Source organism: Brachypodium distachyon, chromosome 2 (genome assembly GCF_000005505.3).
Source record: "Brachypodium distachyon strain Bd21 chromosome 2, Brachypodium_distachyon_v3.0, whole genome shotgun sequence".
Classification (NCBI taxonomy): domain Eukaryota; kingdom Viridiplantae; phylum Streptophyta; class Magnoliopsida; order Poales; family Poaceae; genus Brachypodium; species Brachypodium distachyon.
In genome coordinates, this window is record NC_016132.3 from 32,564,246 (window position 1) to 32,590,824 (window position 26,579).

The 26,579-nt window shown below is 47.8% G+C and overlaps 3 protein-coding genes across 3 annotated transcripts; 2 read left to right on the forward strand and 1 right to left on the reverse strand.

Annotated features, from left to right (window-relative positions):
• The first annotated feature begins 480 nt into the window (after nucleotides 1-480).
• LOC100835092 (probable C-terminal domain small phosphatase) lies at nucleotides 481-1,974 on the forward strand. Its single transcript, XM_014898770.2, has one exon. It carries the CDS (start codon nucleotides 703-705, stop codon nucleotides 1,648-1,650), a length of 948 nt encoding a protein of 315 aa, XP_014754256.1. The 5' UTR covers nucleotides 481-702; the 3' UTR covers nucleotides 1,651-1,974.
• A 5,915-nt stretch (nucleotides 1,975-7,889) lies between these two features.
• LOC100823574 (aquaporin NIP1-3) lies at nucleotides 7,890-9,927 on the forward strand. Its single transcript, XM_003568707.4, has 4 exons — nucleotides 7,890-8,226; nucleotides 8,720-9,136; nucleotides 9,260-9,321; nucleotides 9,414-9,927. The coding sequence occupies exons 1-4, from the start codon at nucleotides 8,068-8,070 to the stop codon at nucleotides 9,622-9,624; spliced, it is 849 nt and encodes a 282-aa protein (XP_003568755.1). The 5' UTR covers nucleotides 7,890-8,067; the 3' UTR covers nucleotides 9,625-9,927.
• A 13,103-nt stretch (nucleotides 9,928-23,030) lies between these two features.
• On the reverse strand, nucleotides 23,031-24,880 carry LOC100823880 (B-box zinc finger protein 22). The gene is made up of 3 exons (XM_003568708.4): nucleotides 24,446-24,880; nucleotides 23,822-24,337; nucleotides 23,031-23,711 (listed from the first exon to the last, which is right to left on the reverse strand). The coding sequence occupies exons 1-3, from the start codon at nucleotides 24,653-24,655 to the stop codon at nucleotides 23,436-23,438; spliced, it is 1,002 nt and encodes a 333-aa protein (XP_003568756.1). The 5' UTR covers nucleotides 24,656-24,880; the 3' UTR covers nucleotides 23,031-23,435.
• Nucleotides 24,881-26,579: the final 1,699 nt, after the last annotated feature.

A 26,579-nucleotide genomic window follows, 5' to 3' on the forward strand; every position in this document is an offset into this window, starting at 1 on the left:
TGGTTGGTAACTTTGGAGCTCCAAAAACAACATTAAAACACCCCAATGTAGATTGAAAGCTGGTAACTAATCATTAGATCTGGTAACTCACATGCGAAACTTTAACATGATTGGTAACTTTGAGCTTAACCAAAAATTCGTCGAAATATATCCAACCGGGATCTTGTTTTGAAGCCCTCGCTCAGACGAAATCAACTGCGAAACGGATTATTGATCGGGTACACGATTTGAGCTACACAATTTTTTAACTTTCTAGAGCATTTTAAATGCACATGTGCTGATGCTACAACCCTCTCAGTTCAATTTGCATGCGCATATGATAACTACCGTTCGTCTGTCACATAGTCGGCTCCATTAAATAATGGAAACAGTCCCAGAAAAAAGTCCAAAACAGGCGTGATTCAAGTGTAGCCGGCGGGTTCTAAAAAAAAATGCAGCTGTCGGGCCGCTGTTTATACACGTCACAGGCCGAGCTCCGAGCCTCCAACGACTCCAAGTCTACAACCGACCGTTGCCTCGCGATTCAAATCGCACACGATTTCCATTCCAATCCCCTCCCCTTCCGACCGTTGCAAATTCTCCCTCCAGAGAAACTCAAACACACCGCGTATCAGTCTCCTCCTCTTCCTCCTCGTCTTCCTGAGCTCGGTAATCCCAAAATCCAACTCAAGTGTCGAAGCAGGAGCTGCCGCCGATTGCGCGATGGTGTCGAGGACGCCCACGAAGGCACCAGCTCCGAGGCCCTTCAACGGCAGCCCCGCGAAGCCGTCGCCGTCGCCGACGCCGGCGGCGAGGCGCCGCAAGGCCTTCCGTGGCGGTTGTGGCCGCCGCCTGTCCGCCACCAAGCGGAGCGGAGGCTCCCCGCTCAAGTCCCTCGCGGCTGCCCCCGCCGCCGTCGCCTCCTCCGTGCGCTTCTGCCGCCGCCGCCTCCTCAAGCTCTTCGCCCGCCTCACCATCCTCGGCTCCCCGGCCAAGCGCAGGGCGGCGGCCGCCGGTTTCCAGCGCCTCCGCTCCATTCCGCTCCCGCCTACGCCCAAGCCGCTGCTGTCTCCCCGTGCTCAGCGGCAGAACAGGGTGCACGCCACCGCCCTCCCGCCGCCGCCGGAACCGGGGAAGAAGACGCTCTTCCTCGACCTCGACGAGACGCTCATCCACTCCCAGACCGACCCGGTGCCGGCGCGCTACGACTTCACCGTTCGCCCAGTCATCGGTGGCCAGGCGATCACCTTCTACGTCACCAAGCGCCCGGGCGTCGACGAGTTCCTCCGCGCGGCGGCAGAGGCCTTCGAGGTCGTCGTCTTCACCGCGGGGCTGGAGCAGTACGCCTCCCTCGTGCTCGACCGCCTCGACCCCGACGGCGCGGTGATCGCGCACCGCCTGTACCGCGGCGCCTGCCGAGACGACGGGGATGGCAGGCTCGTCAAGGATCTGGCTGCCACTGGCAGGGCCCTCGACTGCGCCATCATCGTCGACGACAACCCAAACGCGTACTCTCTGCAGCCGGAGAACGCCGTCCCGGTGGTGCCGTTCCTTGACGACGCCAACGACCAGGAGCTGCAGAAGGTGATGGGCTTCTTGTACGTCGCCGCCGGGTTCGACGACACCCGAGAGGCCATCAGATGCTACAAGGATCTCGTCTCGCCCAACTGATCGAGTTGCCGTGCCAGCGAGGAGAAGGCGTTGCTAAGCAGTGTCAGGTTGAAATTTTCTCCCTCTTTGGGTCAGATTGTTGAATTGGTTTGGAGATGGTGGTGAGCGACGTTTTTTCAGGATCTTCCTGAATGCAGATTGTGGAAATACTCATATATTTATGTGGTTCAGATAAACTGAAACTGGAACTGTGGAATGCTGAAGATGTCCTCAAATGATTTATGCATCTGGATGTAAATCTGTCTATTGGAAAAACTTCCACTGGGGAGTGTATGGTTCATGCTTTGCATCATTTTGGAAAAACTAATTCGGTTTAGCTTCAAACTCTGCAATGTTTGACATAATTCGGTATGTCACAAAACCAAGTTTTTTGTTGACCGTGTAAAACTTCCTTTTGCATCAAATACTGGTTACATGGTTCAGGAGTAGAGGAACTACAGTAGTAGGTTGATCATCCAGCCATACTTGCTCAGGAAGATTAGCATCTCTGGCAAGACTGTCAGCCACAGTATTTGCCTCTCTGAGGCAGTATTCGAAGACAATCTTCGTGTCCTTGGCTAGATTTGCACAGTTATCAATCACCGCCGCTGCAGGCTCCCTGGAGAAACCACCATCCTGCATAGCTTGAACGAGTTCCACATTGTCAGAGTTGACAACAAACTCCGGTGCATCAATCCCAAATGGCCAGCAAGCTGTAGTCCATGAAGAAGACCATTTTTGGATAATTTCTATTGGTAAAATAGGATTTCAAAAATTATTGCCCCACCCCAACACCCAACTGGGTACGCCCCTGGGAGACTTGCATGAGAATGTGGCTGTTACGAAACCAAGTTAAGAGAGTGGCCTCTTCCTGAATACTCCTACAGTCCTACTGAATTGCAGATCGACCTGACATTGAATAGTAGAATGTTTTAAATCACCTAATATCAAAAATTACTTTTGTCCAAGGGGAGAAAGTGCAAGGAGGAAGGGCAACAGGGGACCTGACCAGCCAGACGACGAAGCCTAGGTTTTTTACGGTACCATTTACTACTCCCTCCGTTCCATAATTCTTGTCGAAATCTTACATATATCTAGACACATTTTAGGAATAGATACATCTATTTTTGGGCAAATTTGAGACAAGATTTATGTAACAGAGGAAGTAGCACTATTTTGGGGACTAGTGTTGCATCCAATCTGGCAGTCAATTAGTAGGCTATTTAGAAATTTTCAGGTTGGGCTATTTTTGTTTGTAAGGGCACCTTGATCACGAGGCATGTTTGGGGAGGAGGATCGGGGTGCAGTGCACTGCAAACTCCAAAATTTAGGAGTTCAATCGGGAGATCGCCAAACCGGCGATCTTCTTACTTCCAATGTTATTATCGGCGTCTCCCTCTACCACTAGCTACGAGCATATATTACCGCCATTGATGAGCTTGAAAAGCAACATCCAGCATTCTAGCTCATGCATAATGTACTAGTGGTAGCATGTCCGTAGCATCCGGCCATATCTGTGACAGGATGTTGCGGTAGACTACACACAGAGTGGGGACTGAGCATAAGTCAAACTAATGGCGACCTCCGATCACACAGCGCGGGTCGATGGTATGATACTGCTGTATCCATCGATCCTCGATGTAATGTTGATTACCACTTGTCATTCCTAGGGGAACTCGTGGATCTGCTTGGGCAGATTTGGTTGCCCCACAAAAGACCCACTTCTATAAAGTTTCAGAAGAGCCTTTTGAGGTAATGAGCTACATCTAGAGGACCAAAGGGCAAAGGGCAATGTCGGAACAGCATCGTTCCATGACCAAGAAAGGTTCCTTCATAGTGTCTTTAAAGACCATTGTAATTAACCGCTCCCCGTATGTTCTCCACCCCCTCTCTTTTGAAATATTCATTTTGGTTTTAATAAAGTTGTGCAGGCTTGCCAGCCGTAGTTCAGATAAAAAAAACTAATCACATGACAAATAAAGGTCAAAGTTGCAAAAAAAAGTTGACGAAAAGCAGCAGCGCTGCGATTCAATGATCAATGATTAAGCAAGAAGAATATACATGGATTACAAAGCTAGGCAACCAGATCTAGCAACACAACGAAACTACCGAAATACAACAAATTTTAAAGTAACTCAGGAGGTCTATCTAAATGAAACCACGAAAGTTCGATCATTGGATCAAAAGGGCTCCCTTAAGACCAGCAAATTTCCAGCCCGCAATCTCCTCCATTGCACGACCGATGATGGTCACCTTAGATGCACTTTTGCTCTTGAACGTCCTGGCATTCCTCTCCTTCCAGATGATCCACCAGAACAACGTCAAAAAGGTTCCAAGACGCTCCCTAGAGGCCGCCAACGAGATCCCTTCCGCACAGCCTCCCCAATGATCAAGCATCGAGCTACCCGGGGAGCCGCACCAGACAAGTGGCAAACTCCACAGCTGCAGGAGATACACGCAAATATCTGACACCACCGGACAGGCAATGAAGAGATGAGCCGCAGTTTCCGGATGAAGCCGACAAAATTTGTAGAGCGGATCATGATCGATTCCTTTCCGGGCGAGACGATCGGCTGTGAGGCAACGATTTTGAAGAGCAAGCCATGCAAAGAAGCGGATCTTCAAGGGAATTCTCACCGGCCAGACAAGGGAAGCCAACAGGGAGAGAATGCGCCCATGCATCTGGAGCGAGTATGCTGAGGCAGCCGAGTAGCAGCCAGAGCCATTAAATTTCCAGACAATTACGTCCTGCACCTCGGTGAGATGGACCTCCTGCAGGCTGCAGACGAACCCAAAGGTCGACGAACTGGGCAAGCACCTGAGCATTAGGCTCGCGCCTAACAGCCGAGACCCATCTCTGATTCCTCAAGGCCGCTTGAACAGAGAGATTTCGGCCGGTAGAAGCAGCAAAAGGCTCAGGGAATTGATCTTTAATGGTGGTGCCATGATCATGCCAGAAACAACATCGGGCCCATCTCCAATCACAAATCTGGACCCAGCCTGGAAAAGAGCTAGCGTGGTGGCATCCCTGGCAAAAAAATTGAATCTCTCCAGATCAGCGCCTCCCCAGCATTTCCATAACCAACGCACACGAAGCATTTCCATTATTTTATTTACGTACGGAGAGAGCACATAGCTTATTTATTACAATGAACGGAGAAAATAAGTTCAGATAATTAAACTGAGCACACAAGAAAAACATGTACTCCGTAGGACAGATGGCGAAATGCAACAGTTATAAAAGAAACAGCCGGATCACCACGTGAGGTCAAACGCACACTGTGTAATCTCGAATCACCAACCGTCTTGAAAGATTATAGAATTGTCAATGAGCTAAGCAGAATTATTTTTCATTTCTTCTTTCTTTGTACTATCTGCACATCTGGCGTACAATCCACGTAGAATGTCAAAGATTTGAGCCCGATTGCACGACCAACGGCAACAGTGCAGCGCTGTTCGGTTCTGAAAGAGACTGGCTCTCGGTCTAATTGCAAAGAAAATCCTAGAGTGGTTAGCGTGAACATTGCGACTCAAATTAATCATATACTATTCCACTACTCCGTCAGTATCATTTCGTGCACTCCAAACTCTTGTTTGATTTATTGCTGGGATAAAATAGAATCATCGACGTTACGATCCTCTGTCCTAAAGAAAGACAGTTTTGTGTAACCCGATGCCTTTTAGAATTAGGATTTAATTTTGATAACAAATCAAAATGGTGCAGACAGTTACAAGAGGACAAAACGATGACTTTTCTTTTCCTTCTTCCTTTTCACCTTTTGCTCTTTTCTACGAAAGCTAGGAACATCGTGAATGCCGTGACCATCCAAGTAAGGCACACGACATCATTATCGTACTTTATGGGAAATTTTGTCAAGCCATTGGTAAGCGAAACAAGTCCAAATCACAGCAGACGCCTGATCCTTGTTTTTTTTTAATTTGAAAGGTATTGCTATTTATTAATCGCCTGATTTTTAAGAAAAAAGTCTTAAATCACAGTCGACGTTGTTGGATGATCAAGATTTGATTGTCATCATCATTCTCTTCTCTCTCCCACTTACTATCGTTGGATTAAAATCCGACGGTCAAACACGTCGATACTCTAACTAAAAAACAGTTGACTACTCAATAGCACATCCGTAATTTAAAAAGGTATCGACCCAAAACTGAGCTCGCAAATAGGCACCGACTGTGCAGGACTTTTTTAGAAAATCAGGGACCCCTCCCCGGCTCCATTTTATTGAAAATGAAACTAACCGACCGAGTTCAATGCCGAATTCAAATACAAGTTGCGGTTCAGGACTTGTCTTGCATTCACACCAATATAAATTTTGGAGGTTAGTATGGATCAGTCTATACCATTGGATGGAATGGATGACTCGTGTAGATTTGAGTCATTTGACTGACCTCCTTATATAGTTATATGCATGATTTTCGCTCAAATGACAAATAACGGACAAAGTTGCAAATCGACGACGATTTCCATATCCAAAACACTACTCCCTGTGATTCTAAATTTGTTGACTTAAATTTGCCTAAATATGAATGTATCTATTTTTAAAAAGCGTCTAGATACATATAATATTTCGACAATATTTTCTTCAAAAATAAATATTTCGACAATAATTTAGAATCGGAGGGAGTATTTATTTGGCAAAATCTAATCGGTACGCATGATCGGTTTGATCTAATCAGGGACACCACGGCAAAACAGCCTGCATGCAGCACGAAGTAGCCAACGTTAATGGCAAATGGCCGACTCATTTTATTGCTAGATATTTGAATAGTCAAAATGTTTTGCAGCTCAAACTGCAAACTTCTTTGGTAACCAACATCAAACTCCCCCTAACCCAAACCATCAAACGGTACGCATCTATAGTCAACCCGCGTTCACGGCCTAGCTAGTCTGCATGCCGCGTGGAGTCTGCTCATGGTGACGGGCATGACGGCTCAGCATTGCCTTTCTAACTAAAAATGTCACGGGCGTTAATAATCCACCTGATTCGTCCCGAAAACTGAAGCCATGCAAAGTTTTTTGTTTTTTTTAACAGATTATATTAGTACAAACAACTTCTTTTCTTTGCGAGAACATACAACTTTATTTCGAGGGAAATTAATACATCTAGACATACAACTTGATGTTGCTAGTTGTACAGTCTACGCAAGGCATATACGGAAACATGTGCGGGCCCACTGACATGCGGGCGCCACAGCCGTCCATTCTAGTAGGCAGATTCCCTCGTACCTGTTACTCCAGAAGACTAAATGGAGTACTAGAAAAGGACGTTCCTGTCTTTTCACATTTTCACATAGAGAAAAAAATAAAAAAATGGTTCGGCAGTCTCTCTCCCGTAATCCCGTTTACCCGATTCCCTGCCGCCGTCCTCGCTGGGCGCGCTGCCGCCTTTCCAGCCTCCGGCCGCCGCCGCCTTCACAGCCCGCTGCCCGCTTCCATCCTGGCAGAACGCACCGCTGCTGCTCTTCCAGCGCGCCGCCGCCGTCCTCGTGCGGCTGCCACTGAACATGCACCCGCAGCGCGAGCCGCCATGCCTCCTTCCCAGCCTGCGGCCGCCGCTGCCCTCCCATGGCGCGCCGCAGCCGTTGTTCCTTGAGCCCGCGGCGGGCGCCGCCACCGCCTCCTTCCCAGCCTGCGGCCGCCGCTGCCCTCCCATGGCGCGCCGCAGCCGTTGTCCCTTGCGCCTGCAGCGGGCGCCGCCATCGCCTCCTTCCCAGCCTGCGGCCGCCGCTGCCCTCCCATGGCGCGCCGCAGCCGTTGTCCCTTGCGCCTGCAGCGGGCGCCGCCATCGCCTCCTTCCCAGCGGGCGCCGCCATTGTCCCTCGCGCCGTCTTCACAGCCATCTGAGTACCCCAGCGAAGGAGCGAGGGGAAAGGAAATACGATTTTACCCTCGTCTTCTCAATACTCCGTCTAATACTTCACTTCTCTAGATTGGAGTATCCGGGAGTAGTAACTAATCTATGCCGTTGGATCAATTAAAATAAACGGACCAAATTAATTTCATGGTACCGTAGAAGGCCTCTTCTAGTATGACTTGCTTTGCCAGTAAAACATGTCTGCAGATCGCTTTGCCAGTAAAACATGTCTGCAGATCGCTTTGCCAGTAAAACATGTCTGCAGATCGCGTTTAGATGCCGAGAAACTTTGGTATGAACAGACTCAGCTGCCATTTTCCGGGCTGAGCCTTAGACTAGTCTCTCTGCACACCTTATATCCGTGAGAGATGATTGCGAAAGTGGTCAATCCAAAGAACCCGCAAGATAACACTTGCCAGGAAACGTGGACCTCGCTCTATATCTAGCTGGAGCATGGACGCCTGGAAGCCATAAATAGCAGACGCGGAGGAAAGGGTGATTGATCAACACGCAGATCAAAGCTAGAGATAGTGATAGAGATATAGAGAGGGAGTGATCGGAGAGGATGCCAGGAGGAGAGCATGGAGGTAGTAATGGCCTGCAAGAGCACGCCGGAGCTCTGGAGGAAGGCAGAGGAGGAGGAGGGAATGAAGCAGAGGATCCGGAGAAATCTCCCAACAGCAGCGGCAAGCACCCCATGCTCTCTGTCCAGTTCGTCCAGAAGGTATGTGTTTGTATATGCATATGATTTTCTTCGACCAATTCTTCCCCTTCTTTCCCTTTGTGCATATCTTGACATGATTCTTGGATTTTTATCCAGAAGATCGTAGTTGATCGCCCTTACACAAGCACTCCGTAGTTCAGGTAGGAGAAACAAAACACAGTAGTGTCCAAAGTCGAAACACTAGAAGAGTCAAAGGAATGGACAAAGCTGAGAAACTCTCGCGTGGTTTGATCCGCTAAGAGCGTGTCAGCATGTGAATGAATACACAACAATCCAAAATCAGCGACAATAGTATAACATTGCGGCTAAGGGAAAATTCCAAAAGAATTATTCGTTCGTGTTTGCAAATTGTCATCGTTCTGCTGCTACAGCCAGTCTTCATTTGGTCATACTTGCAATCAATCAATCAGTATCTATCCATCCATTAAATTAAATTTATCAACAACATGTGGCCAACTCGGACAAGCAATTGACCTGAACTTGTTTGTTGAAGATCCTGGCGGAGATCTTCGGGACATACTTCCTGATCTTCGCGGGGTGCGCGGCGGTGGCCGTGAACCAGAGAACCGCCGGCACGGTGACGTTCCCGGGCATCTGCATCACGTGGGGGCTGGCCGTGATGGTCATGGTGTACTCCGTGGGGCACATCTCCGGCGCGCACTTCAACCCGGCCGTCACCTTTGCCTTCGCCACCTGCGGCCGGTTCCCCTGGAAGCAGGTCCCGGCCTACGCGGCGGCGCAGCTCATCGGGTCCACGGCGGCCGGGCTCACGCTGCGGCTGCTGTTCGGGAGAGAGCACTTCGTCGGGACCGTCCCGGCCGGGTCCGACGTGCAGTCGCTCGTGCTCGAGTTCATCATCACCTTCTACCTCATGTTCGTCGTCTCCGGGGTCGCCACCGACAACAGGGCTGTAAGTATAAGATCAGCATTTGGTGTATTGCAAACATGGTTTGCAGCATGATTTCAAAGTGCGGAAAGAGGGATTTAGTAGAAAATTTCAATCGGTCGGTTTGATCACCGCCCTGTTTCGCAGATTGGTGAGCTCGCCGGTCTGGCCGTTGGAGCTACCGTGCTACTAAACGTGCTCTTTGCCGGGTACTTCACGACAGCTTCCGTGATCTGGTCTCCATTTTATATTTTGATTCTTATATTCCGTCCTGGAGTCCTAAACAACCTTTGATACGCAGGCCTATATCAGGAGCGTCCATGAACCCGGCGAGGACGCTCGGCCCGGCGATGGTCGCCGGCCGCTACAAAGGCATCTGGGTCTACATCGTCGGCCCGGTTGGCGGGGCCGTGGCCGGCGCCTGGGCCTACAATCTCATCCGGTTCACTAACAAGCCGCTGCGAGAGATCACCAGGACCGGCTCCTTCCTGCGAAGTGCAAGGATGGGCTAAGCGCAAAAAGAACTGATTTACAATGTTGTTGCTTGTAGTTATAGTGATGTCGATTGGAATGTTGTAGCGAAACTGTGATTGCGTTGTGAAGTTCTTCTCTGTTTTATTTTGGTCATTTCTCTACATCCTTGCTGGCCTGGATTGTTAGCTTAACCTTTGCAGGATTGGGTCACCTAACTGTCCTGATTTACTTCCAGAACGCAGTGACCATGCTCTGTAATTCGGGTGTCTGGTGATGTCAGTTCCTGACTCTTTGTTCTTGTCGTTTGTCTTTAAAGTTGGCTTTTGGTTGTTGCGACGAAATATGCAGGATGTTGATTACCACTAGCCATTCCTAAGACTAACTGCCCATGGAGATAAGAGAGCAAGGAATAAGATCTCAGACGATTGGACTACCGTGTCACATCATGACATTTGAGAAAAATGTATGACAAACCCTCAAATAGTTGTACTGGCCTGGCCAAGTAAAATGGTGTCATGCATCTAAACTAATTGGCTCCATATGCACATTCCATATTTCCACGGCAAGTCAAACAGGTGACATTGACAATTGATTTTTTTAATATAATTTAAAATTTTGATACCAAGCGACAACTTGGGGCGCTGGTCAAATAAAATGGCGTCATGCATCTAAGCAAATTGCCTGTCCATTCCATATTTGCTCGCAAGTCAAAAAGATGTGACTTGCCACGTTGGCATTAGAATTTTTTTAGTCTTGAGTTCATTCAACTCAAAAACCAATAAAAGATTCAAAGTGGACCCACACGGGCTGATAGTGTCTGGTGAACACTTTCTGTCGGCTGACTAGGGTCCGGGTCCAACTAAATAGTCATCATGTCATCCCCACGTGGCAAATCAGGGATAAAACATGCCAAGTTGGCGCCGAAACCGTTTCGGACGGGTCGAGGGACCATTGATATCCCGTTTGGACAGTTGATGGCCGAAAAGTATACGGAAAAAAAATTGTGTGGCCATTTATGTACTAATCGATAAGTTGAGGGATGAAAAATACTCCGTGCCCTCCTCTTGGCCGTGGTCCTCATGGCGGCGCGCACTCCTTTCTCGGCGGTGGCGACCATGAGTAGTGGCGGCGACTAGTTGGGCGGTGCAGCGGCTGTGGTGATGCGGTGGGGCGGCGGGCAGACGTGTCGGGGAGGTGGGCTAGTGCAAGGAGGTGACGGCCATGGCCTGTGGCAAGAAGCAGGTGCTGCAGGATGGGTCCACCCCTACTCGAGCGGCTGAGCGCCAACCGTTTGCTTCTTTCCTATCGACATCGGTATGAAGAAATCGAGGAATGGAAAAAAATATTAGGTTGGATGACAGGCTTCGTCACTGAAAATAGCTTTGTTGTTACCGTTCATCTATGTTGAGAGAGAGGGATCCCCTGACTTTAAGTCAGGGGATCCAAGTCCCTCTGTTGAGCACCAGGATAACTGATGTTGTACCTTCCTTTTCTTGAAGAGTGCCTTGTTTTTCCTAAGAAATGAAACTACACCCGACGGGTAGTTTTCAGAAGCAAAAGACAGTTTTAGTATATTTTGACTTCCAGGTATATTAGTTCCTCTCCAAGAGAAGCCATACCAATCAAGATTCAAGAACTAGAACTAAAACTATAAAAATTCTTCCGTGAAACAATCTAATGAAAAATTGTTGTGGGAAATTCAACAAGGACACATCGACTGTACTGAAATTTGCAAAAAAAAAAAAAAAAAAACAACCTATATCTTGTGTGAGTACCTAACAACAAGAAACATTAATGGTCCCAAAATTGACCTGCAGAGGAGGAGAGAAAGGACAAGAGGAACTCACCGTCCTGGAGAAGTCAAAGGCGTCCTCTGCTATGCTTGATAGGGTTATACAGATGATGTCAATGGCAGCGCAGAGTAGGGTAGGAGAAGAAAGAGAGGGGAGAGGGGGGAGACGTACCATGGGCTCGTACTCCCCGACAGTGAGACTGGTAGCGAGGTCGCTGCCATTGCGGCGGGAACAGAGGTCGCGACCGGCCGTAGACGCGCAACGCGGGGACGGCAACACAGAGCAGGCGACCACTGCGCAGAGGCGGGTCAAGGCAATGCGGAGGTGGGCGACGGAAACACGAGTTCGACTCACTACTACAGAAAGGCTTATCAGTAACGGTCGAAAAACAACATCAGTAACGATCGGGGCTGCCGTTACTAACTTCGTGTTACTGATGATGGGTATCATGAGTAACGGTCGCTCCAACCTTGCGACCGTTACTGATGTACCATCATCAGTGGCGGGCAGGCCGACCCGACCGTTACTGATGAATATCATCATCAGTGACGGTCACGTTTCCGCGCCTGTCACGGATGTTATGTACATCAGTAACGGTCGCTTTGCCACATCAGTGTCGGGCGAGCGACCGACACTGATACATTTTCGGTAATTAAAAAAAATTAAAACACAAAAAATACACAGGAAATACACAGAAAAATATATGCAGCACAGCACAGCACATCACATCACAGCACAGAAAAATACACTGCCACATCATTTAAAGCATACAAATGTATATAAAGCCGCATCATTTAAAGCATATAAAGAATACAAATGTATCTCACTTCACGACATTGATTACAAAGTGTCAAAATTTCATAGAAGCATATAAAGAATACAAATGTATCTCATTTCAAGTTTGAAACTATTGTTGTAGGTGAACCCTAGTCACAACTTGTTCCACGCGTTCATAGAAGTCCCCACTAGGCTTGATGACCTCATTGTTGATGAGATGGGAGAACTCCCTTTGAATGTCATACACGACCAATTTAGGTCGGTGTGCCATTGTCATTCGGGGCCGGTAATACTCTTCCACAGCCGCGACTGACCCCTTCCACTCAGGCTTGAACATGCCGGCATTCTCCATAAGGATGTGACAACAGTAGTAGCCACAATACACACTGCCGGCCGGCTGTTGCTGGCAAGGTAACCTGTGGTTGTGGTGAGGCTCGTCTTTATAGCCTTTACCAGCCAGTTTTCCCTTGGTCGCCACTTTCCAGGCAGTGTTAATGAGTGATTTGATGGGTTTCTAGTACCGACCTCGAACACCCTTCTTTGGAAGTAGTGAATCAAAGTAGTACACCGTGGACAAGGCAAACAAATGACTAGTGTCACCCAATGGTCTCTGTTTTCAAAAGAAACAAACTTTAATTAGTATCTAAGGGTGTATAAGAAAGACTGAATTAGAAAAAACAAACGGTTCCATATATAAAATTCAACTTACTCCAAATTAAGGAAGAAGAGGATAAAGTCGTGGTCCGCGTATTTCTCCAGACATGCCACCAAGTATTTAGATGCCAGGGTTCTTGGGTGATCCTTTTCTGGCTCAAGATCAATGTCACCGTAGTTGAGAACTGCGGGGTCTAAAATGGCTACTTTTTTGACCTCCATTCGCCGCATTTTTCTTATTTGGTAGGCAGACCCACAGCCTTAAGAGGTTGATATCAAGCTTTTGGCGGTTGAAAAAGTAGAACAGTTCGTTGAACTTCACATCAAAGGTGATAGGACGTTCCTGAATGTTCCCAGTTTCTTGGTCAAAGAAGCCATAGTCTCGTGGGATTCGAATATTGATTTGTTGGGCATGCTGTTGAGAACCAGCTGATGCTTGCATTTAGAACTGATGAAGCTCTTGCATCTCTTTGGACACGGCATGCAGGGAATCTTCGATGACCATCGGTCTTTCAGGATAGTAAATAAGCACCCGGTCAAACTTCCTAGCCACGAAATAGGATCCGTCTTCTAATCTCTGGCCTTGACGGGGGTTCTTCATGAGAATGTCAGGCCTATTGTCTTCCCAGACTCCAGTTATGTCAGGCACATAGTGCATCTCACCTTAATTGACATTGGAAGACTCCTTGATGGTCTTGCTGCCGCGCCCTCTCTTTTTATGCCTCCTCTTATTGTCCCATGCCTTTTGCTCCTCTGCCTTGTACTTATCATCGATCTTGCAGCAACCCATGGACTCAGCGGCACCCAAGAGAGAGAAGGTAGGAGGTACGCTTCCAGCCTATGACGACCCTGTGGTCTGGCTATCTTTGAGCTGTGGAGGCATCGACATTGCCCGCTCTTCATCTCCGCCGGCATTGACAGGAGGAAATATCCTAGGGGAAAGGCCGAGCGGCGATTGAGAAGTACCGTTGTGGGCGGACGGAGATGGAATCATAGAGAGCCGGCGCTGGTTGTAGAGAGATACCAAACTCCTAGGCCACATAATGCGGTAGTTTGGACAACCGCCTAGGATATCCACGCCTTCTTCCGGAGGTAGCGGGATAGCATAATCACGATGTTCCTCGACGACGGAGTCCACCATCACACTCACTTGTGTGTCGTTCATTAGAATACCGTGCACCAGTGGCGGTGATTGTCTGGGCATCAGGCGGCCAATGGCGCCTACAGGCTTCTCAGGTTTGTCTATGTGGATACGACACTTCACCGGTGCCTGCGCGTAACAAGAAGAAGGCACATGTGTGTAAGATCTTTATTCATGAAGATAAGAAGTGAAAAAGAGTTTGAAAAGTATGCTTACAAGGATGTTGTCGCTCGGACCCGGATAGTTATCCCGGATGCCCTCGCTTGGGTCCGGTTGGCTAGCGGGGGGGTTGTCCATGCTAGGAGCCGGGCTGTAACCTGGGGTTGTCCATGCTAGGAAGAGGAGGAAGGAGGTTCCTCAAACCTTCCACTCCTCCCTCGAGTATGGCGTCAAGGGCGGGGTGGTCTTTGGCCAAAGCCGACACCAAATGATGGACGGCTTGCACTGCATATTCTCTTGACACCTCTTGACACACCACAGATGCCTGCTCTCGCGCCTCTACCTTAGCTTTTTCTGGACCCTGCTTCGCTCCCAGCAGGCCCCTTCGCCTTCCCCTAGAACACGGCCCGTGTGCTCTGCCTTTTGCAAGCCGGCGGTCACAGCCGACTCCCGGCTCTTGCTCTACACGGAGTTGTCGGATGTTTCTGACCTCTTGCTCTCCTCTCATTTGTGGGCATTTTTTCCTGTTATCATATAAGACAGGACGTGAGTCTATATGGATCAGGAGTGTCATAATTAACGCCAAAAACAAATTAATGCACGTGAACCCTTACCGTAAAATTTTTAACAGGCGGTTGCATTGGCTCAATGCCCGCCCACTCCTCTGGTGTCATGTGCTGACGTGCATATTCTCTAGCACGTTGGTTCTCCAGCATGTTATGCACTAGAGGCACCCTGCCTGCCGCCTCGAGAACTCGGTCCTACTTGCGCCAGACCTTCTTCTTCCCCTCTTTCCCTGCACTCCCTAGCCTGTGGTTTAAGGGCTTCCTCGCGCGCAACGTCCTCATACGTTCACTCTTCGCAATGAAGGCAGGGTCAGACGATTCCTTCTTGAATTTTTCCCATTCGGCCTCATCAGTTATCGACGGCCATTTCTTCTTGATGATCTCGTAGGGTTTGTCCATCCACTTTCTAGCGGTGGTTTTCCAATTAGCAAGACCATTCTGCACTGCTATGTTGACAGACGCTAGGAATCGCTCGCGCCACTCATCAGTGACTTGGAACCTCCTTCCAACGTCCGCAATGCACGTGTTCTAACGACTTCGGAGATGTCATTCCACTCGTCGGTGATCTTGCAATTTTTACGTGCAACGACTCCACAGGTCGTTGCGAAGGCCTTCTATGCCCTCTCAAGCGACTCCGGGCGGCCTCTGTCAGAGTGTCGGGTGACCACGTAACAAAACTCCTTCAAGTTGTGGGTCCCCCTCGGCGACTTCTTCCTTGGCTTCTTAGCGGTAGTTTCAGTTGGCTACAAGTTACTCTCTTCCACTCGTCGCTCGTTGTCGCGCTCTTCTGAACGAGAGCTACCTGAGCCAGAGCTGGCAATTTGCTCTCCCGATGAAGACTCTTCATCGACACGATCTACCTCCTCCCGATCAAGAACTGATTTCTGGCTACTCTTGCCCATTTCGTACCTATGCCATCAAAACCATCAAATCTATATCGGCCGAAAATTTCGGCATGACCTATGCTAAAAAACTAGCAAATTTTCTCTACTAGGAGCTCGAAACCTGCATAAAAAACCCACCCGCATATGTACCCCCTCGGCATGATGGCCGACCCCTTCTCCAATGACCCGACACGATGGTCGGGCCCACAATTCACATAAATTAAGCACGCATATAAATCATATACAGCATGTATATAGCATAAGTAAACAGCATGTATATAAATCCTAAATTACTCTAAAATCATAAGTAAACAGCATGTATATAGCTAAAATCATATATTTGGTGTATCCCAGCATGTATATAAATCCTAAATTTCACTTGCCTCAGTACTTGGTGTTTTTTTAATTTGGTACAATTACTAATTCTCTGCAACTTGGGGGCAACTAATGTTTCGCTTATCTATTGGAAAACAATTCAGACTATAGCTTTGATCGCTTATCTATTGGAAAACAATTCAAACTATAGCTTTGATCGCTTATCTATTGGAAAACAATTCAGGTCCCAGGGCCACACTTAATAGTAGCTCCAAAAGTAGTACTACCAAATTGGTCTAATGAATTGAAAACATGGGCTCCGAGGTACTGTTTCACTGAAATTTGCATGATCAAAATTGTTGTGCATACTTTCTGTCCTACAATGAATTGGTACAATGAATTTCTGTCCTACAATGAATTTATGTGCATACTTTCTGTCCTACAATGAATTTCTGTGCATACTTAATAGTAGCTCCAATTCAGACTATTGCAGCATTGGTACAATTCTGTATATACTCCACAAAACAACATTAATTGATGGACCAGTTTATATATACAGCAATACATAAATTGATATATTTACATCATAAACAGAGTCTTATGGAGCAGTACTCGCAAACAGAATCAGCAAGTGCGAATTAATAATAATTGAAGAGCATGATTTTGTGACTATAGCTGTGTAACCTAAATCCAATTCAGACTATAGCTGTGTAACCTAAATCCAACATGCTTGTGGTTAGAACAAGGAAATCAGAGGAGATCGAGGGAGGCAGAGGAGCGCGCGCACCTAGGGTTAGGAGGATGGCGGCGGCGCGACGCGGAGGAGGTCGACGGCGGCGTCGGGCGGCGTCACGGAGGAAGACGGCAGCGTTGGGCGGCGTCGGGCAGAGTTGGGCGGCTCGGGGTGGAGGAGGAAGACGGCGCGGGTTCGAGGGCTCGAGGACGAGGAGGAGGTCGACGGCGGCGTCGGGCTCGAGGGCTCGGGGACGGGGAGGAGATTGACGGCGGCGGCGGCATGGAGATCCGGCAGGGCTTCGCCCGGGGGAGGAGAGTGTCCACAGCTGGTCTGCTAGGAAAGCGACGCGCAGGCGAGAAGAGTAAGGGGCTAGGGTTTCGGCCGTTCCTTTTATATGCCAAAGCACATCAGTGGCGGTCGCCTTACCACGCGACCGTTACTGATGAGCACCTATACATCAGTAACGGTCACATAGTAGCTGACCGTTACTGATGTGCTCCTATGCTTGTTGGAGCAGTTGTACCAATTTAAATTTAAAAAACCTGTCCCTTTGAAATTATGTTTCAGGAATAAATTCATGCATTTCTCTAGTATTTGTGCTACATTAAATTCAAAAAATTTATCACATGCATACAAATTTCACACATAATTTCACTTAGTACAAAGTTTGCATTCAAATTCAGTACGAGTACATTTTACAATGTGACTACTAGTGCTTCTCCTTACTTCGGTAAGTCATAACTTGACTCCTCGCGGTAGTGCTTCTGAGGTAGGGTTTTTGTGTTATTTTCTCGCTCTTGCTCCCATCACTTCTTCTTTTCCCTCTCCTTTTCCTCGTTAATATCGTGCGTTCCGCTTCTTCGTCATCTGCGGCGGTCGTCGGATCATGAAAACCTTTGTAGTCTTCTTGTGAAGTAACTCCGTCCACTCCAACAATGCTTTTTTTCCCTCTTCTTACTACGACGCGGCATTTATTTGCCGGGTCGTCTATGCAGAATACCTGCTTGCAATGTTTAGCAAAGACCCATGGTTCCTCTCTTGCCGGGATTTTTCTCACGTCAACTTGTTCACGAGGGATCTCAGGAGGTAACACCATCGTCGTGAACCTGTGACTTTCTTCTTTGTCACCTTTGGTCCATCTTACACGGAACATTGGGATCTTTGTGATCGAGTACTCCAATTCCCATATCTCCTTGATAACGCCAAAGAACACTTTGGTTTTGCTGTTGTCGTCGGTCGTGGTCTCAGAAGTCATGACTACACCACTATTTTGATACGTGCTTTTACGGTCCTGAGACGCAGTGTAGAAGTTATAGCCGTTGATCGCATATGATTGCCAAGTAGAGACGTGGTAAGCAGGTTCTCGTGACAAACATGCAACCGTCTCTTCAGATTCATTAGTCATCTCCCTGCTGTACCAATAATTATTCAGCCACGCTGCGAATTTATTGTGCTCCTAGTGGATCCAGACTTCTCCTCTTTTAGGGTTTTCATTTCACAGTTGGTCCATGTGCATTTCCTGATAAGGCCGGCTGCAATCGACAGTTTGCAACACAAACAAATGTGCTCTTTCAAAGTCAGCTTCCCTTCCTCTTCCATAGACATTAAGGTATGTATGTCCAAGGCCACCTTCGCCATCAAGCTTGCCCTTGTGCCGTGATTCGGGAACACCTATTGATTTCTGATCGGCCAACCAATCCATGCAGAACTCGATGCTACCTTCCGGACGCGATCTATTATGAACGTAGCGCTTCATAACCCGTTGTATCGTTCAGGGCCATACATGTTATGTAGGAACGAGGGCCCTAGGGACAATATCTCATCGCATATGTGGATCATTAGATGGACCATGATATCGAAGAATGATGGAGGGAAGAACATCTCGAGCTCGCACAGAATCTGTATCATACTATCCTTCAGTATCTGGCATCGTCTAACGGTGATTGACTTCTGCGAGATGCTGTCAAAGAAGTCAGAAAGCTTCATGATTGTTTCCCTTACGTGCGGCTCCATGATACCTCTGATTGCAACTGGAAGTAACTAAGTGAGTATGACATGGTTGTTGTGAGACTTCATGCCAGATAGCTTGTGACTCTTCATGTCAACTAGATGCTTGATGCTTGACGAGTAGTTCGATGGGACTTTAATGCCCTGCAGGCACTGGCACATCCTATGCAACTCGTTTTTATACAGGTTGTAACATGCAAGACGACACTGCGTGGTCACCGTCACGAAACCATTCTTGTTGGTTGCCAACACTTGATCTTTCCCCCACAACTCTTTTCTGATAGACATGAGTTCCAGGACATTCTGTGCATTGGGTCCATCTTTCGTCTTCAACAAGTCCAGCACGCTGTTGCATACATTTTTCTCCACGTGCATGACATCTATGCTGTGGCGGCATTCTAAATGTGCCCAGTACTCCAGGTCCCAGAATACGGACCTCCTGTTTCACAAGACGCCTTCAGGTTTCTTATATTTCTTCGCTGCAATCTTTCCGGGGACAACTTCAAGATCGTTCACAATTTCGAGGATTTGCATACCAGACTTCTCCTTCGGCGCTGTCCCGTGCTCCGTCTTCCCATTGAACCTTTCCTTGTCATCTTTCCAAGGGTCTTTAGCATCCAACCACTTTCGGTGGCCCATGTAAACAATTTTGGATGAAGCGGGCAACTTCTCCGATGTCGTGTTTTCCCCGCACTTTGTACAGGCTTTGTAGCCATGTGTCACCTGGCATGAAGTATTTCCATTCGCGGGGTAGTCATGCACGCAGGTTAGAAGTGCTGCTCTCATCATGAAGTACTCCCTCCTGTTTGCGTCCTAAACCACTCTACCAGGGTTCCAAAGCGGCTTTAGCTCATCCTTCACTAGCTGCAGATACACATTTAGGTCAGCTCCCGGCTGCTTTGGACCCTGTATGAGCATGCACATGTGGATGTACTTTCTCTTCATGATTAACCATGGAGGAAAGTTATAGACAAACAAGATCACTGGCCATGTGTTGTGCTTGTTGTTCATGTTTCCGAAAGGATTTATCCCGTCAGTGCTGAGACCGAACCTCAGGTTTCTGGGCTCTGCCCCAAAATCAGGAAATGCCGTGTCGAAGTTCCTCCACTGAGTCCCATCGACAGGGTGTCTTAGGACCCCAGCTTCCTTCACACGGTAGTGACCGTCAGGACCGAATGCAGCCTGCGCCGGATTGTGATAGACGAGATACCTCACGTCCTTAATGTTCTGCATCCAATGCTCAACTCGGCCACCTGCCGTAAGATACCAGACAGTTTTTGCCGGCCTGCCCTTCATCACTTCTTCCCCATCGTCTTCACCACCTCTGGCGTTTTTCTTCTTGTATCTCGATGCACCGCATATGTGGCAGCTCTCATGGTTCTCGTACTCTCCATGTATACCATGCGGTCGTTTGGACATGAATGATGTTTCACGCAATCTAATCTAAGCAGGCATGTAATCTTCTTCGCCTCGTATGTGCTCTTGGGCAACTTGTTTGGCTGTGGAAAAATCGAAGCAAGGTAACTCAACAAGTCCGTGAAGCCCTTGTCTGACCAGCATGATGCTGCCTTCAGCCTCAAAAGTTCGAGCGTCACTTCGAGCATGTTGTTTTCTTCGACAGCTCTGTCATACAAGGGTGTGTTTCCCTCCTCCAACAATTTTTTGAACTGAGCAGACTCTGCCTCATCTTCGGGGTCCTCCAACTGGTCCCATAGGTACGGGTCATCTAGCATTTCGGCAATGCTGCCTCGTGGAGCTCCTTCAACTTCCACATTAGCCTCCTCATCGACCCTTGTTTTTTTCTCGGAATCATTCGCCAGATCATACCGCAGGACATCATCATCTTCGCTACCGCTACCGACATCAACCGCATCCTCCCCGTGACAAATCCAGCGAGAATAACCTTCCACAAAACCTGATGCCAGCACGTGCACCTGTACATCTTCAGGCTTCATCATGCATGTGTTTCACATTTGCCACATGGACAACGCATCATAAGTCCTTTTCGTTCCATATCACCTTTCACGACTCCAAAAAAGACCGTCCATTTGGTTATCCATCGAGCATTGATTCTTTCCTTGGCGTACATCCAAGAACGGTCCTTCGATCTACAACACAATACACAAGAAAACAAACAAAGCAAAATAGTTAGCCTAATCATTGACAAGGGGATTAAGGTGTTAATTAACCGGGACTAACTAAAATTTTGAAATTAGAGACATTCGGAGAGAAATTGGAGGCTGGCGAGAAAGATCGGGAGGAAGAGAGAGCTCGCAAGGGAGAGGGAAGCTCCGGGCGACGACGAGAAGGCCGCATTTTGGCCGGCGACCGGAGATCAAAAATTTGAAATTGGGGAAATTCGGGGAGAAATTGGAGGCCGGCGAGACAGATCGGGAGGGAGAGGGAGCTCGCAAGGGAGAGGGAAGCTCGCCGACCATGGCCGCCCACCGGACGCGGCCATGGAGACGGTGGCTGCCGGCGCGGGGGGTAGAGAGGAGGAAGAGAGAGGGAGGAGGCGCTACCGGGGGGCTCGCCGGCGGCCATGGCGCCTTCGGGTAGCGCTTCGCCGTCGCCGGAGAAGAAGGGGCCGCAGCTGATCCGTTACGACGCGCGTATTTAAACCGTGACACTCATCAATGGCGGTCGGGACTTGGGCGACCGTTACTGATAATAAGGGGTGCATTAGTAACGGTCGCGTTAGGGCGACCGTTACTGATGCGTGGTTCATCAGTGGCGGTCGACTTAACTGACCGCCACTGATGTCTCTCGCGAGGTATTATGGTTCATCAGTGGCGGTCGCCTCGCGCGACCACCACTAATGTATGGCTGGGCGGGGACAACCAGATCCCGATTGGTTCATCAGTAACAGTCGCGGCCACGACCGACACTGATGTTGTTCATCAGTAACGGTTGCGTCGGACCCGTTAGTGATGTGCCGTTACATATAAACCGTTTTGTAGCAGTGACTCGCAGCTGAGTTTCTCCCGACCCGATGTTTTGCCATGTTTTCTTGAGGTTTTACCCACCTATAACGGCCTACCAAATGGCCCAGTAGCATTTTCGAGTGTTCCTAGGCTGGGCCGGGTAAAACCCTTAGAAAACCAAGCTGCCAAACAAGGCCTCACCTGTTTTCTTCGACTCCGGAGAGGGTTTCTCTTTTCCAGTGAGTTCTCTTCCTCTGCTGAAGTCCTACCAAGGCAGGAACTTGCTGCAGTATAGTATAAAGTAGCTTTCTTCTACGGCTTGTACCTTTTAAACTGTTTATACGCTTTAGACAATTCCTTTTGAGTTGTTTAGATCATGTTATGGATCACGTTTTTTTCTTGATCACACTAATCTTCACAGCACCTTTCTATTGCTTAGCTATCTTCCAGAGCATATATCTTGTGAACCATAGCTCTAATTAGATGCTGCTTCTTGAGTTGAAATGATTAAGTTGCAGAATTTCTTCTAGTACACTTCAGAATCAGTAAGGAACCCGTTTAGAAATTTCCATCTTCGGTTATAAATTGTATTCTGTTTTAGCCTTAGATTAACTCCGATTAGCCTAAAAAAACTCCGATTAGCACCAATCCTTTTCCTAGCCTTTAGGATTAGGCTTAGATTTAGTATGAGATAGTTTATACCATGTGTAGGTACTGATAATATGTGCTTGTGTGCCATTTGCATGTTATCATTTTATTTGGAGTTCATTTGATATTCATTTGGACATTGTGTTTATAGTAGTATTCATTTGTTTACATTAGATTATCCAGAGTGCGACCGTGACGATTGTGGAGAAGCTGAAGAGCAGTACAACAACCAGGAACAATGCAAGTTATAATGTTGATCATATAGAATATTATATTCTGCAAATGCCACTCTGTTTTACTAATTATAAGAATGCATGTGTGGGTTTATATTATTATGAATTATTTTTCAAACATGCGTTTGCAACTTGATAGTTATGTCCTATGTAGTATGCTTATAGGTCCTGCTCATTTGTATTTGTCATCCTAAGGTTACTATTATTAATTCAAAGTTGCTTGTTAAGTATTGTATCCGGAGGCCACGAACCAATTTTGAAATATTATGAGATCAGGTTATGAGTGAGTATGTTTCGGCAAAAGAGTTTTCACACAAAACAAAATTGCTTTCGATTAGATGGATTAGTATGTTAATGTCCATGGGTGGATGTCTACAAGAGCTGTCGTTCCGAGACGAGGATTGACTCAGGATTTGGTGGGGACCATTCGTCCAGTAACAAAAAGTTCGACTCTTTTCAAATAGAACTCAAAATCTTACTTACACAACCGCTTCTTATATGAGCTCTGGTTATACCGTCTCTCGATCCGCCACCAAAAACTTCCGAGTACAGAGAGTGGTGGAGTCTAACAGGGTATGCACATTATCTTTACGTTCTGAAATAAAAGTTTTTTTTTTTGAAGAACATACGGAGCCTACTGCAATATATTAATAAAAGCGGTTACAAAATGTACGAGAGCCAGAGAAAAGCTATCTAAATCTATCGATCCAAGGCTTCGAAATTCTACGAAATTCGAACCAAATCGCGCAATTTCCACCCAAATGCTACGAAATTCCTGCGTTCCAAATCATGGCTCCTAGTGCCACTGATTACAGTTTACTTCTTCCCCTTGCTTCGATACGATCATCGCCATGAAAGCCCACAAGTGACCACACGATTTTCTTCTTCTAAAAACAGAGTAAATGGCAACACAATCATGTCAGTGTCCTGCAAGCTACTACTAGCTCCCAGCAAAGACTAGTACAACAACCACATCGTTTTCCCCAAGATTTATCTGCTCCAACTCAAACCGCTAGCATTTCCTCCGGCGTTTTACGGCCGTCTGGTCCGCCGGGAAGCAGTAGCGGAGGGAGCTGTCCGGGGAGCTGATGTCCGGAACGAAGGCGCCGTAATCGGCCGGACGCCTCTGCCAGTGGAGACCCGATGCCGTCGGCGGGGAAGGGAGCTCCGCCGCGGACCGCTGCATCTCCGGCACCTGTCCGAAGAGCTCGTCCGCGTTCCGGTCGTCCGATGAGGACACGTAGTACGGCGAGCCGCCCGTGCTGCCTCCCTGCTTCCCGCTGTCAGCCTGCCAATTCGATACATGTCAACAATTGAGCCGATTCGACGTGGCAAATCAATCGCGGAAGAAGGAATTGCTCATTGAAACAGGGCGATTAGTAGGTGCACGATGATGACCTTGGACGTTCCGCTCTCGCCGAAGCCGAAGCCGAAGCCGGCGTTGAAATTGCTGAAGCCGCCGAAGAACTCGCCGAGGGGCCAGTCCATCATGCCGCCCTGCCCGCTGAAGGCCGGCGCGCGCTTCGGGGGTGTCCGGCTTGCGGCCGCCGACGCCGACGCCGCCTCCGCGTGCCGCGGCGCAGGGGAGCCGAACTGCTCATTGACGATGGACCAGTCCGGGAGGCTCTCGTTGGCGTCCGCCGTAGCGGCGGCCCAGCTGAAGTCGCCCTCTCCGTAGAGAGAGGCCTGGTCCCGCTTGGCCGCTGGCGCCGGCGGAGGAGGGGCGGGAGCGGGGGACGGCTCCGGTGGATCGGGTAAGCAGTCGTCCTCCTGCTCGTCCAGGCTGACCTGGACGCCGGTGAGGAGGAAGCGGCGGTGCGTGGACACGAAGGCGTTGGCCGTGTGCACGGCGACGTCGCAGCCCCGGCAGAGCAGCGCCCGGTCCTCCAGGCAGAAGAAGTAGGCGTGGCATTCCTGAACAACAAACAACAAAGGATCAATCAATTAATCAGTCAATCAGTACCGAAATCCCCCATCACACGGTTGATGCCGATCGAGGAATGAATCCAAGAGCCAGCGCACCTGGCATATGTCGCACTTGGGCGGCGAGGCCGGGGGCGCCGGGTCGGCGCTGGCGCTGCCGGGGGAGAGGAGCGGGAGGCGCTGGTGCTTGCCGGCGAGGCGGTTGGCGGCGTGGACGTCGCGGTCGCAGCGGTCGCACAGGGCGGCCTCGTCGGCGCAGCAGAGGACGCACGCCTCCGCCGCCTCGCACGCGCTGCACAGCACCTTCATGTATCTTCTTGCCTCACCTCGCGGAGTGTGGAATCCCTGCGCAAATTGAGTGGAGTGGAGTGGAAATTGAGTGCTTGTGGTGTGGGCGATGGCAGCTTGGGGGGGTGGCGGTGCGGTAGTATTATGGAGGCGTGGGAGGCATGGGAATGGAATGATTCGTGGGCACGGTGGAGGGGACGAGCTCTCCGCGACGTCGCCGGTTCCTATACGCGCCTTCGTCTCAACGCCTGATGGCCGCAAAAATTGAAACTATATTTACTCACCGATAAATTGATGGCGCTGTAGAGGTACAGTTTTTTTAGAATGTTCTTTTTTTTTTGTAAAAGGAAGGCACCCCCTGTCTCTAGTTTTCAGAATGCTTTTTGGATGAAAATATTGCTCCGACGTTTCTTTTATAAAAAAAACACTGTTTCCCATGTCATCATTACGTCATTGCTGTGTGGCAAAACTGCGTGCCAGCCAGAGATGAAAGTGACCAAAGTAAGAAGGAAATTATACTTGCTTGGTTTCGAAATATAAAGCATATAATTTTTGTTGACAGTCAAACTTTTTAAACTCTGACCAAACTTATCGCCAAAATCATTAACATCTCAAATGAATACACTAGGAAAAAAAATCACGACATTGATCTTGATTTTGAACTTCAAATGTCGTTCAACTTTTGATAAACCTGGCATAACTTTGACAGTCAATAAAAGTTATACGCCTTATATTTTGAAACAAATGAAGTATCATTTTGTAGTCCAAAGATACAATTTCTCTGTCATGTGTCTAAGTTTGTAACAATTTACTTTTCTCGCCCCGTTGCTTCATGTGTTCTTGTCTTCGTCATTGCGTTCAAGGAAAAAAAACACCAATGCCGTTTTTCAGGCCATTCTCCCGCATTTGGGTTTTCTCACTCTTTTTTGTTTAGTGTACTTTTATCTTTGCTATTGCATCTGTTAGTCATCACTTTCCATGACATTTAACTTCTCATTTCCAACGTTCTGGTGAAGCGAAAATTTTGAGATTAAAAACATACAGTATGTATGAAGGTTTAAAGATTCGCTTTGGACAAAACTTCCCACCATAATAAACAGAATTTTGGAAATTTGAAGAATTTCGAAAACTATTTTAGACTTCGGTGTATGAAATTCCATGAAGATTTATCAACATTGTAGCCGAACACAAATTTGTGTTGCAAAAGTTACACAAGTTAATTACTGGGTTCTTGTTCAAATCATTCTTGTTCAAATCAGCATAGTGGACTGATAAAGCAAGTTTACATGATCTATTTCGGAGTCAAATTGTAGTCAAACCAACAAGATTGGCCAGACTAAAATTCCGAGCCCATCAAAGTGACTAAAACTTCAACGAAATTTGAAACCTTGGTGTGTACTAAAACTTTGTAGTGTAATACCTTGCTACAGAATCATAAACACTTTGGTCCAGCAAATTGGGAAGTTCAATTTCTTAAGGAAATCATAAATTTTGAAATAGTTCATAAAATTGAAATGATCAGTATTTAAAACAGTCAAGCATCTCCATTTATTAAAATGAAAGTAACTAGTCAGAGATTATGTTTTGTTGGCAAATTCCAATCTTTCTCCAGTTTTATATTTCCCCAAACATATAGGATCTTGTATCCATTAGATCAGTCAAACCCCTTTGACCATTTTGATTAACATCAATGGCCGAATAAGAACATGGGTAACAGAAAGGTGCCAGAAACAAACAAAAATTTAAACGGAACGCCAATAAGTGCTGCATACCTCTAGTAGGAAGGTTTTTAACTCTACAAAATTCAAATGCAAATTTGATATGCGGTTGAAGAAACAGAATTAGGAAGTTGCTTCTGATGTCACCTCTGCAACCTTTTTAAGCTTAAGGTAAGATGCCAGGGATTGGTTTTCTCTGTTACCCTGTTTCAAATTTTTGTGTGTAA

Excerpts from the sequence above, each read along its gene's own strand:
- LOC100835092 (XM_014898770.2), top strand. The coding sequence starts at position 703 with ATGGTGTCGAGGACGCCCACGAAGGCACCAGCTCCGAGGCCCTTCAAC.
- LOC100823880 (XM_003568708.4), bottom strand. The coding sequence starts at position 24,655 with ATGAAGGTGCTGTGCAGCGCGTGCGAGGCGGCGGAGGCGTGCGTCCTC. Across the intron at positions 24,338-24,445 it reads CCAAGTGCGACATATGCCAG|GAATGCCACGCCTACTTCTT; the intron begins GTGCGCTGGCTC and ends TTTGTTGTTCAG. Across the intron at positions 23,712-23,821 it reads GCGAGAGCGGAACGTCCAAG|GCTGACAGCGGGAAGCAGGG; the intron begins GTCATCATCGTG and ends TCGAATTGGCAG.
- LOC100823574 (XM_003568707.4), top strand. The coding sequence starts at position 8,068 with ATGCCAGGAGGAGAGCATGGAGGTAGTAATGGCCTGCAAGAGCACGCC. Across the intron at positions 9,137-9,259 it reads TCGCCACCGACAACAGGGCT|ATTGGTGAGCTCGCCGGTCT; the intron begins GTAAGTATAAGA and ends CCTGTTTCGCAG. Across the intron at positions 9,322-9,413 it reads CTAAACGTGCTCTTTGCCGG|GCCTATATCAGGAGCGTCCA; the intron begins GTACTTCACGAC and ends TTTGATACGCAG.